Here is a 13,334-nt window from a genome sequence, read left to right on the forward strand (position 1 = left end):
GCATCTATGGAGCGAAGGAAATGGGCAACGTTTCGGGCCGAAACCCTTCTTCAGACTGATCGGGGGTGGGGGGGGGGCGGGGACAAGAAAGGAAAAAGGAGGAGGAGCCCGAAGGCTGGGGGATGGGAGGAGACAGCAGGGGGACTGAGGAAGGGGAGGAGACAGCAAGGACTAACAAAATTGGGAGAATTCGATGTTCATGCCCCCAGGATGCAGACTCCCCAAACGGAATATGAGGTGCTGTTCCTCCAATTTCCGGTGTTGCTCGCTGTGGCCATGGAGGAGACCCAGGACAGAGAGGTCGGAGACGGAGTGGGAGGGGGAGTTGAAGTGCTGAGCCACCGGGAGGTCAGCTTGGTTGTTGCGGACCGAGCGGAGGTGTTCGGCGAAACGATTGCCCAACCTCAGCACCTCAACTCCCCCTCCCACTCCGTCTCCGACCTCTCTGTCCTGGGTCTCCTCCATGGCCACAGCGAGCAACATCGGAAATTGGAGGAACAGCACCTCATATTCCGTTTGGGGAGTCTGCATCCTGGGGGCATGAACATCGAATTCTCCCAATTTTGTTAGTCCTTGCTGTCTCCTCCCCTTCCTCAGTCCCCCTGCTGTCTCCTCCCACCCCCCAGCCTTCGGGCTCCTCCTCCTTTTTCGTTTCTTGTCCCCGCCCCCCCCGCCACTCCCGATCAGTCTGAAGAAGGGTTTTGGCCCGAAACGTTGCCTATTTCCTTCGCTCCATAGATGCTGCTGCACCCGCTGAGTTTCTCCAGCTTTTTTGTGTACCCAAGGTACATCCAATCTTCTTCCGTCTCATACACTATAATTTTCATCGAACTGCAGCTTATCGCTTTAAAGGTTAGAAACCTCCTTGTGTCTCCGTTACACTTCGCATGGTCAAAGGGTATATCTTCCCCATGCTGGTCCAAGACTAAACTAAAAACTAAGCAAGAAACTGTAGATCAGTGCATGTTCCTTTAACATAGTGACCTCCCCACTACTAACCACTCCCCATTGTCTCCAGTATAATTGTAGTGTCCCCACCTCTAGCTCGCTCTCTAGCTCCAGTGATGACCACGGACCGCGATTGCATAGTGTGTATTAGTGAATGTAATAAACAGTTATAGTAAAAGACTCTGTGTGGAATCAAGTCATTTTACATGGTATAAGAAGTGGGATCCGAAGGTGGAAAAGTGGCGGCAAAGCTTCCCGATGGCGGCGGCAGATGTGATGGAAGGCAGCTGATCCACCTCGAACCAACTGGAATATGAGTCCACCAGGACCAGGAAGTGCTTTCCACGCCACTCGAACAGGTCTGTGGCAACGGACATCCATGGGAGCTCGGGTGCTGGCTGCTGCAGGAGGGGCTGGCGCTGCTGATGAGGATGAAGGCTGTTACAGGCAGCGCAAACGGAGACTCTGTCACGGATGTCCTGAGCCATGCCTGGCCAGAAAAATTGGCTTTGGGCCTGGGACAAAGTGGCTTCCACCCCTGGGTGGCAGCTGTGAGCAGATTGGAAATAGTGATCCCGCAGGGCAGTCGGCACCACGACCTTGTGACCCTTCACCACCACGCCGTCGTGCAGCACCAATTCATCCCGAACCAGGAAGTAGGGCACCGCACCAGCAGGCAGGGAAGAACGTCGGTCAGGCCAACCACGGCGGATAACGTCCGCAAGTTGTTGCAGGGCAGGATCATCAGCAGTGTGTTTGACCAGGGACTGCATCTGCTGGGAAGGAACAATGTTAACGTTCAGTACCATCAGGTCAGACGATTCATATGGGTGGCGGGCAACGGAAGGGAGCGGCGCACGGGACAGGGTGTCGGCCACAAACATATCTTTGCCCTTGCGGTACACAATCCGGAACGTGAAACGCTGTAGCAGCAGCATCATCCACTGCAACCGGGAAGAATGTGTGGAATCAAGTCATTTTACAGAAACCTATCTCCAAACTCGCCCTAAAATACCTCATAAATCCCACCCACAATATAACGGGCAGTCTAAAATTTAAAGACACATGCCATCATTAATGACACACAAAACAAGTCAAATGGCCACTACACTGTTCCAGGTGCATATGACAACCCTTTTAACTGGACTTTTGACTTGAGCTGACCTCATGGAGACACTGATTTCTCTGGTTATTAACACCCCCGCCAGAGAACTCCTGTCAAATTATGTAACTACTTTGTATGTTTTAACAATAATGCCCCTCATTTTTCTAAACTTAAATGAATATAAGCCCAGTCTCTTTATCACAAGACAAACTTTTATATTTGGCAAGACTTTATCTTGCACCAAACGTAATACCCTTTATACTATACACACTGTGGACGGCCTGATTGTAATCATGTATAGTCTTTTTGCTGACTGGCTAGCACGCACCAAAACAAGCTTTTCACTGTACCTCGGTACATGTGACAATAATAAACTAAACCTGTTGTCCCAAGAATCAATATGGTGAATGTTTAAAGTAATTTTAGTTCTCTATTTATTCTCAAGGCTAGCAGGGTGTGTTAAAGTAATCATTATTATGAAATAGATGGAAGGAAGATATAACTGAAAAAGAACACAGAAACTGACTGATGCTCATTACATGTTTATGCTAAGTTACAAAAGGTCTTGTCGAAAAACCAAAGTGCTGGATGGGTTCAGCTGGTCAGGCAGCATTTGTCGAGGGAAATGGACAGATGACATTTTGGGTTGGAACCCTTCTTCAGACTGATGGAGTAGAGGGGAGGAAGCTGGTAAAGAGAGGGGATGGGAAGAATTGGGGCAAAGACTGTAAAGTGATGTAGGTGAGAAGGAGTGATTGGAAGATTGGTGCAGATAGTAACATAGGCTGGAAGTGAAATAGAGACAAAAGGTGTGAGATAAGGAAAGACGAGAAGTGAGAAGCCAGAGGAAAGGAGAGTGAGTGGGAGGGACAGGGTGTCGGGGAAAGAAGGGGCATAACATGAAAATAATGGAGAGAGGTGGGAACTTCCAGGAATTTGAAGTTTTTGACTCTCTCCAATACTGTCCTGTCAATGAAGACAGGTTGTAGATCGTAGGCCTTCCTCGCTCCCCTCGCTCCCCTCCATTGAGTCTGTCCAAAGCAAGCGCTGTCTGCGGAGGGCGCTCAGCATCGCCAAGGACTGCTCTCACCCCAACCATGGACTGTTTACCCTCCTACCATCCGGGAGGCGCTACAGGTCTCTCCGTTGCTGAACCAGCAGGTCGAGGAACAGCTTCTTCCCGGCGGCTGTCACTCTACTCAACAATGTGCCTCGGTGACTGCCAATCACCACCCCCCCCCCCGGACACTTATTATTATTTATTCAAATCATTTGCTATGTCGCTCTTCCAGGGTGATGCTAAATGCATTTCATTGTCTCTGTACTGTACACTGACAATGACAATTAAAATTGAATCTGAATCTGAATCTAAAGTCAACAATCAGGTCCTTGGTTCCACTGACTTTGAGAGCAAGGTTGTTGTTCTGGCACCATTTGGTCAGGCGATCAATCTCCTTCCTGTACTCTGACTCTACATCGTCCGTAATTCGTCCAACAATGGTGGTGCCTTTGACGAATTGAAGATGGAGATGGAACTGTGTCTGGCTACACAGTCATGTGTATAGAGTGAGTAGAGGTCTGGCCACACAAACTGGAGATGGTCCTGTGCTGCAGGAAATGACAGTTTTTAAGCTCCCATTCCTTCTTCCCGATGGCAGGAGTGAAATGAGAGTGTGGCCAGGGTGGTAAGGGTGATGATGCTAGCTGCCTTTTTGAGGCAGCGACTTTGTAAATCTTTTCAATGGTGGGGAAGTCAGTACCTATGATGGACTGGGCAGTACAGTGCTCATCACTCATTGCAACCTTCTTTGTTCCTGGGCATTTGAGTTGCTGAACCAGACCGTGATGCAATCAGTTCAAAATGCTTTCTACTATGTAGACGTTCAAAAGAGTATTTGTCGACTTGCAAAGTCTCTTCAAACTTCAACTAAACACTGCTAACAACTTTCACTTAATTGCTGACTGGAAAATCCAGGCTGATGAACCCATTTCTTAAAACCCTCTGTATTTTTTCCCAACAGGCTTCTAACTTTCTCATAGCACTAAAATGTTCCAAACCAAATTTTTGAATGACATTATTTGATTATGTTGCTAGTGCATTATCTCAACACTGGCAATTCATCATGGTTGACCAGATCAAAAATGTTGAGTTGACTACTTGCCATGACTGTTCTTGTTTAGCTCCATTTTTACTCGTTGGACTCCAACCTTAGTCTCTTAGGTTTTTTCCCTCATAGTTATCTGAGTATTTCAGATTCAAATTCAGATTCAGATTCAATTTTAATTGTCATTGTCAGTGTACAGTACAGAGACAACGAAATGCATTTAGCATCTCCCTTGAAGAGCGACATAGCAAACGATTTGAATAAAAAAAAATAAATAATAAGTGTCCGGGGGGGGGGGGGGGGGGGGGGGGGGTGGTGGATTGGCAGTCACCGAGGTACGTTGTTTAGTAGAGTGACAGCCGCCGGAAAGAAGCTGTTCCTCGACCTGCTGGTCCGGCAACGGAGAGACCTGTAGCGCCTCCCGGATGGTAGGAGGGTAAACAGTCCATGGTTGGGGTGAGAGCAGTCCTTGGCGATGCTGAGCGCCCTCCGCAGACAGCGCTTGCTTTGGACAGACTCAATGGAGGGGAGCGTGGAACCGGTGATGCGTTGGGCAATTTTCACCACCCTCTGCAATGCCTTCCGGTCGGAGACAGAGCAGTTGCCATACCATACTGTGATGCAGTTGGTAAGGATGCTCTCGATGGTGCAGCGGTAGAAGTTCACCAGGATCTGAGGAGACAGATGGATGGACCTTCTTTCAGTCTTCTCAGGAAGAAGAGACGCTGATGAGCCTTCTTGATCAGAGTAGAGGTATTTTGGGTCCAAGAGAGGTCATCGGAGATGTTGACTCCCAGGAACCTGAAGCTAGAAACACGTTCCACCTCCGTCCCGTTAATGTGGATGGGGGTGTGCGTGCCGCCTCTGGACTTCCTGAAGTCTACAATGAGCTCCTTGGTCTTCTTGGAGTTAAGGGCCAGGTTGTTGTCAGCGCACCATGCTGCTAAGTGCTGGACCTCCTCCCTGTAGGCCAGCTCATCGTTGTTGCTGATGAGGCCAATCACCGTTGTATCATCTGCATACTTGATGATGGTGTTAGTACCATGTACAGGTGTGCAGTCATAGGTGAAGAGGGAGTAGAGGAGGGGGCTCAGCACACAGCCCTGAGGAACGCCGGTGTTCAGGGTGAGGGTTGAAGAGGTGTGCTTGTCTAACCTCACAGACTGGGGTCTGTTGGTTAGAAAGTCCAGTATCCAGTTGCAGAGGAAGGGGTCGATGCCCAGGTTACCGAGTTTGGTGATCAGTTTTGATGGAATAATGGTGTTGAATGCTGAGCTGTAATCGATGAACAGCATTCTTACATAAGTGTCTCTGTTGTCAAGGTGGGAGAGGGCGGAGTGAAGTGCCGTTGAGATGGCATCCTCCGTACTCCTGTTCTTGCGATAGGCAAACTGATAGGGATCCAGTGTGGGGGGTAGGCAGCTTTTGAGGTGTGCCAGGACCAGCCTCTCGAAGCACTTGGTGATGATGGGGGTAAGTGCAACTGGGATTGGTTTTTTAGGGATTGGTTCTTCGTCTTTTGTCTTTTCCTCATCTGCAGGCTGAGCTTTCGTATGTTAATTTTCCACAACTCCACATGACTAGCAAGAACCCTTTTAAGATCTCATTCATGTTCAGCACTGTTTTGGATAAGCCATTTTTTTCAAATCAAACATTGAGGAGACTAAATTAAGCATGTTCTAATGTTTTCCCAATTGCGTTTTAATCTCTCTCATCAGTTACCCCCAAATATCCACATCAAATCCCATCACCACCATTCATCCTTGACCATCGTACTTTAGCATTCAAAATTAGATAAATGTGCTATGCCTGTAGTTTAGTTTGCAAGCTTTTAAGCATAGTAATATATAAGTGCAGCAAATCAAAGTGTTGAAAGAGCTGCTTTAGCTTAAAAATCCTCCTTAACTGAACTTGCTTTTATTGCCATTTATGAGGTAAAGTTTCCTTCCTGAAATTGAAAGGAAATTTTTGAAAGACTATACTTTATTCCTGAAATGTTCAAATATGCAGTACAATGAAATGTTTCTGTTCACAGTGAAATAACATTGGCATGACATCAATTTTTCTTTAACGTAGATTCCATGAGCAATAAGTCCAAGAGTGTTCTTGTACTTGATGTGCAAGGGTGGGCGAGTCTTCACCTTTCCTTGTAGGCTTTTTGAGGCAGCTATACAAAGCTTAAGTGTTTCTCAGCTTGTATTTCTGCATCTTGGAATGGGGGAGTTCCCACCTTTTTGTTTTTTTTTACTGTGGGCAGCTCCTTGCACTGGAAGACCAAAGTGCATCTTTCACAGAGCCAGACCCTATCAGATGGGGGGCAACGAGTGCCATTTGGTATGGGCCTCATGCCTGTCTGCTTCAAAGGGATCTTGATTTGGGGGCCTCTAAAATTGAGGGGCCTCTGCTTGATCTTGGTTTGGAGGCCTCAGAAATTGAAATTGAAATTGGCCTGAGTTTCAGTTCATCTTTGAGAGGGCCTGCACAGAACTGACCATTTTTTCAGCAGACCAGGCAACATCTGTGAAGTGAAAAGAACTGATAATGTTTCTGGTCAGGATTACAGCATCTGCAAACATTGCATCTGAAGAAGGGTCCCAACCCAAAGGTCACCTGTTCTTTTCCTACACATATGCTGCCTGGCCTACTGAGTTCCTCCAACAGTTTTTTTTTTGCTGTGGTAAGTACCCATCTTTTAGTCCTGCACAAAGTCAATTATATCCCTTCGCAATTGTCTTCTAGATGAATAGCTCAATTGAATGTAGGATCAATGCAGCTTGCGTGGCACAAAAATCTTAATTAAATTCTGACGCATTTTAGTGATGGTCATTTACAATGCTCTATTGCTGGAGAAGCCCAACCCCTCTTCCCCAAAGTAACTTGTACATTTCCTCCATCTTGACGGTTTTGGCATCAACAGCCAAAGATTTAGTAAATATGGTGACATGAGAGATTACAGATGCTGGAATCGAGCATAAAACTAGGTGCTGGGGGAATTTGACGGGTCAGTTTGCATCTGTGGAAGGAATGAACAGCTGATGATTTGGGTTGCAATCCTCCTTCAGTCTGAAGTAGAGTCCTGACCCAAAATGTCCTGTCCTTTCCCTCCATAGATGTTGCCTGAACTGCTGAGTTCCTCCAACACTTTGCTTTTTTTTAATATAGTAAATGTTTTGGCCAGAGATTTAAAAAAACGTGTTTGGAATTCAAAAATTCCTGAGGCATTCCTCCTCTAAATCTTGTGCACTTGTTTTTTCTGCATCTTTTGTTTGGATTCCAGGTGAGAGGAAGCTGCTCATATTACATTGCCCCTTTGTCACACTAATAATCTGACATCTTCATTAATTTAAGTATGATAATCTTAAAGCAATAAAAACAGATTTATTTGTAAGGAAAAAAAGCAGCAGAAATTATCTAAGACTTAAACTATCTTGGGTTTAAAAAAAATATTGTCTATTTGAATGTAACTGTAATCCGAGTCACTTTAAGATGATCTCCGAAGCACCTTATGCCTCTGGTATATTTATAATGGTTATTTAAAATTTCAAGGAGGGTAGGGACATGACTATATGGGGAGAAACTTAGAACAAATAACAAACGTTGTTTTCGTAAATCCGTTTCTACTGTGATCAAGCTCCCTGTTCTGTCAGATGAGCTGGGTGGTCGGTCACTGGCTGTATTAACAACTCGGGTTTTGACAAACACAACTTTCCTGCTGCCCATGTTTTTGGGTTTGTTTTGTAGGTTTGTCTGTCTCGCAGGAGACTATGAGAGGCATTTCCCTTATGGCAGTAGTTCCCATTGTAGCTTTAATTGACACAGGATGTTAAGTTGTGGTGGGAATGGAGCTTGTTTAAAGCCAATCTCAAGCCAGTGTATATTCTGTCATTGTCCTCCTGGATGAGAGGTTCCTTAATGAGCGAAGGAGCAATTAGGAACAAGTGCTGGTTCATGGTGGTTAATTCACTAAGCACTAATTGAATGGGAAATGAGGAGTCTTTGAAAATGAGTGCAGTGTGGTATGTCCTGTTAGCTGTGTGTTTTGTACTGTGAAATTAAGTGCCTATTGGTGCTACTGTTTTTTATAAATGACTCAGTCTTAAGCGTCTCCAAGCATTGATATATTTTATCAAGCATTGTGTACAATGTAATTTGGTGTTTGAAGAAATTGTTTAATAAGCCACCGTTATCACTATTTTGATGTAATTCTTTAAATATCTTCACTGTAATATTTAAGTGCCATCTGCCACTACGTCTTGTACATTCTCATCCAATAGCTCTTTCAACTTTTCCTGCTACCTTCTGAATTTTAAAATTCTATTTCAGCAACACCATTAAAAAGACATGTTATTTTATATTGCCTTCTTCTTGTGACCAAAATATATTGCTTCAAGCTTACTTGCATTATATGTTGTCTGCCTAGTTCACAGATTGTATCCTTTTATATTCTGTTGTATTCGTAAGCAGTGAAAGGCCGGGCCAATTCTGATTATGGGGAAACATAACTGTACTTTCCAGTCTGGAGAGAAAACAAAATCACTCACTATCTCTCTGCTATTATCCATCAGCAAATTTCATGAACACTACCACTGCCTATTTAATGAGGAGTTGGAGTCCAATGAGCCTGTCCCACTTATGCGATTTTTTTCAGCGACTTGCCAGCACCCGTCGTAGTCGTAGCAGGTCGCCGAAAATGTTCAACATGTTGAAAATCCAGCGGCGACCAGAACAAGGTACGACTCTTTGGGCGACTACTCACGACCATTCAGGCTTCACCTCGCGACATGTCGCCAGGGTGTCGCCTGTATGTTCGTGAGTAGTCTCCTCAGCCGCCCAAAGAGTCTTAGTGTCCTTCTGGTCGCCGCTGAATTTTCAACATGTTGAAGAATTTCGCTGACCTGCAACGACCTGTGACGGGTGCCACCAGTTGCACACCAATGAAAAGATACAACTTACAGTGCTGCAATACTATGTGGCCAGAACTAGAAGAGAGCAGATAACTGAAAATGTTGGAGCTGAAGGAGTTTAATGAGAAATGGATACAGACAGCATAATTTTAGATGATCTCTATTTTGTGGAGAATAGACAATAGACAATAGGTGCAGGGGTAGGCCATTAGGCCCTTTGAGCAAGAACTGCCATTCAATGTGATCATGGCTGACCATCCCCAATCAGTACCCCGTTCCTGCCTTCTCCCCATATCCCCTGCCTCCGCTATTTTTAAGAGCCTTATCTAGCTCTGTCTTGAAAGCATCCAGAGAACCTGCCTCCACCGCCCTCTGAGGCAGAGAATTCCACAGATTCACCACTCTCTGAGAGAAAAAGTGTTTCCTCATCTCCATTCTAAATGGCTTATTCCTTATTCTTAAACTGTGGCCCCTGGTTCTGGACTCCCCCAACATCAGGAACATGTTTCCTGCCTCTTGCATGTCCAAACCCTTATGTTTCATTGAGATGCCCTCTCATCCTTCTAAACTCCAGAGTGTACAAGCCCAGCTGCTCCATTCTCTCAGCATATGACAGTCCCGCCATCCCAGGAATTAACCTTGTAATCCTACTCTGCACTCCCTCAATAGCAAGAATGTCCTTCCTCAAATTAGGGGACCAAAACGGCACACAATACTCCAGGTGTGGTCTCACTAGGGCTCTGTGCAACTGCAGAAGGACCTCTTTGCTCCTATATTTGATTCCTCTTGTTATAAAGGCCAACATGCCATTCGCTTTCTTCTGTACCTGCATGCTTATTTTCATAGACTGATGTACAAGGACCCCCAGGTCCCGTTGTACTTCCTCTTTTCCCAACTTGACACCAATGGGGACCTGGCGTGGGGGGACCGCCATGAGGGATGGTGGGAGAACATAGGGGGACCCGATGTGGGGGAGGAGGGGCACTCTAGTTTAGAAACCACTGCTCAGGGGATAAGCCTGCGTTCATTTACTCCGGTGAAGGCACTGTGCACACAGCAGCCAGCCAACAGTTGCTTGTCTTTTTCTTTTTGTTTTCACTTTTAATTTCAAGTTTTTGCGTACCTTGTCTGTTGCGACTGTCGGCAGACCAATTTCCCTCCGGGGATGAATAAAGTTTTATCGTATCGTAGCATAAGTTGATGAATAATAGTTGGTTATTATTGGTGCAGTGACTGATGGTTTGCACAGACTTGCACAATTGTTCCATATGTCATTGTTGAAGTGGGATGGGAAGCAGATGTATGCGTATACTGAGGTTTTATTCCCCATTGGCAGCTGCTGATTGTATGCAGTTACAGACATTGAGTATAAGTGAATACATGTCCTGTGATAAGTGAGTTGGAGAGAGCAGAATGGATTCACAAGAAATCATGACAATTCATAATGACATAGCTGCCAACAAAGGGTCATAAGTTAAACCTCTGCACCATACATAGTTACCCAATACCCAAGCCGAGCAGGTGTTTAAGAGCAACATGGTTCATGGCAAATATTGCATTTCTTGCAAACTGGGAAAGGGGAGGGGATGGAGACAGATGGAAAGCAAGGGCTATTTGAAGTTAGGCTCCTGGCTGGACGAACAATTGCATAGAAATTGCTTAAAATAAAAGTTAAACCACCAAAGAAAAGACTTGCAAACTATTTTTAAGAACTGATGCAATCTAGACAAGGCTTTAGGCTACTTTAATGTTGTTGTTTGAGTCTGAACTGCTCTCATGATTTACTTCACCTTTGAGATGACACTCAGCCCACAGCACCAAGATCATTTAGTTCAACTTTTTTAATATCATCCATTTCTGCCCTAACCCTTAAATTGTTCCTTTTGCTACAATCAATTTTTGCTGTGCCAGTTATCCAAGCCGTTCTCCCACCGCTACTCGACATAGGTTTGTGCTTACATAAAACTCTGTCCTGTTTTAATTGGCTCCAAGTTTCACTATACTTAAACCCCTCACATTATCTAATTCGCAATTAAATGTGTGGATGAGGACGCTCACTCTGATGGCAAATCATTTTTAAGATTGCTCCTCTTATTCTCAGCTTTCTTCTTTACCACCCTATCCTGCCAGAAACATCCTTTGTTTTATGTGGTTCTCCATTTGTGGCCACTAATGATTTATTTTTAGATCCTACCCAAGTGGCTCACCAGCAGCTTCACCTGCCATGGCTCAAAGCTCTTGAACTTTCTTCCATTGAAACTCCTCTCCTGCTTGAAAATGCTCCTTAGATTTTACTTTATGACCAACCTATCAGTTTTCTGTTCTTTAATCTCTTTCTCTGCTTAAAATCAAAAGTGATTGAAGTTTGAATTCTGGAAACCGTCACTGTCAGCCAACATCCATGGATGAATGGAGTAGACCAATATCAGCATTCCTGGAAGGGATGTGAAATCGACGTAAATAAAATAAAAAAACTGCAGATCTTTTGTGTGGTAATGTTGCTGTTATGTATAATGGGATATTCCATTATATGTACTATGAGCAATGACTACTGGTATTTATAAAGTGTGGAATGCAACCCACTTCATCTCTGAAAATTTAGTTTTTGAATATTATAAAATTGATGTATGCACGAGTGGTTAAAGATTCATTGATGAAACCTTTAAGCTGTCATAGTTCAGATGCAATGTTGATTAGATGACACAGTAAGCTGCTTAAATAGGAGTGACTTTTTTCTGTCCTTCGACCTGAATTTGAGAATAAGCTGTCAAGGTAGTGAGGAGTGTTCATTCTCAGGTTCATAGTGCTACCCACTAATTTTGGACAAACCCTTAAATAGCGAAAAGGTCAATACTTGAATATGAACTTCGATTTCTCTCTCCACAGATGCTAACTGACCAGCTACATATTTTCTGTTTGGATTGGGAGAGTTGGCTAATAAATAATATTTTTATTTTTCCAGTGTGCTCATTACAGGCGCTAATTCACTTCACCAAGGAGCCCTATTCCCAGGATGCTTTGCACGGGCGCAGTGCAATTCTTCGCTGTGAAGTTCAAATTCCAACAAATATAGTGTTTGAGTGGCTCCTAAATGGCAAGCCTGTAAGGACGTCTGAGACGCGCTTCATTGAAGGCAGCAATCTACAGTTCACAGCAGTAGATCGGAGGGAGGATAGTGGTGACTTTCAGTGCATCGCTCGGAATACAGTCACTGGCGAGGAGGCTCAAACGGCAGTGGCATCTTTCAATATCAAATGTGAGTACCACTACTTTCTGAATAGAAAAGTCCCATGCCATAATGGGCTCCAAGTTCACCTACAGAGCTGCCAAGGATCAGAACAGCAGCTTCAGATATATAAAACTCTGATCTTGGATGTGTGTGTGGATGTTTGTGCATGTATGTGGATGTTTGTGTGCGCGTGTGTGTGTATAATCACATCTTCTTGAAAAGAGCGGCGTGTTAACGATAAAATGTTCACATATTCCGATAGAGATTTATGTCATCAACTCTGAAATCGTCTTATCTGAAAAAGTCATGCATTACCTCTCGAGTTATTAATCAAAATATTCACAAATCTGAAATAACTTTGAATCTAAACGAGATGGTCTCCCTGATGTAGTCACAATGGGTCTGCTGCGTGTGGCCTGCGCTGTGTTTCACGCGCTGCGAGTGACGTCACCTCCCCCCCTCCCCCTCCCCCCCTGACTCGCAGTGCTTTGGTCGCCGCCGGCCCTTCTGCGTCCCCCCCACCCCCTATCCCCCCCCCCTTTCCCCCCCTCCCCCTCTCCCCTCCTCCCCCTCCCCATCTTTACCCCCCCACCTCCCCCCCCCCTTGTCTACCCCATCGTTCTCCCCTCTCTCTCCTACCTCACTCTCTTCCCATCTCTCTCTCCCCATCTCTCTCTCCCCATCTCTCGCCCCCTCTCTCTCTCTCGTCCGCCTCTCTCTCTGTCTCTGCCCCTCTCTCTCTGTCTCTGTCCCCCTCTCTCTCTCTGCCCCCCCCCCCCTCTCTCTGCCCCCCCCCTCTCCCTACCCTCCCTCTCTCTACCCCCTCCCTCTCCCTATCTAGACGCACCTGCAGGTTGGAGCCTATGCATGAGTAGATAGGGCGGGGATGGGGTAAAAGGAGCGAATGAATAATATTAATATATCAAGGGGGGTGGTTAGTGTGTGTGTGATGCCACAGGATGCGCCCCCCCCCCCTCCCCTTGCAACCGCGCGTTGAGTGGACGGGACCCAATGGGTCCCACTTGGTCTAGTATAATACTAAA

At 45.5% G+C, this 13,334-nt stretch overlaps 1 protein-coding gene across 1 annotated transcript in view; it reads left to right on the forward strand.

Annotated features, from left to right (window-relative positions):
• The window catches only part of ptk7b (protein tyrosine kinase 7b), a 150,316-nt gene that overhangs the window by 67,219 nt on the left and 69,763 nt on the right, over positions 1–13,334 (forward strand). The window contains exon 2 of the mRNA XM_055636138.1: positions 12,025–12,318. Within this exon, the coding sequence (XP_055492113.1) occupies positions 12,025–12,318 (294 nt within the window). The remainder of the gene's footprint in view (positions 1–12,024; positions 12,319–13,334) is intronic.

The sequence above is a fragment of the Leucoraja erinacea genome, chromosome 5, assembly GCF_028641065.1.
Source record: "Leucoraja erinacea ecotype New England chromosome 5, Leri_hhj_1, whole genome shotgun sequence".
NCBI lineage: Eukaryota > Metazoa > Chordata > Chondrichthyes > Rajiformes > Rajidae > Leucoraja > Leucoraja erinaceus.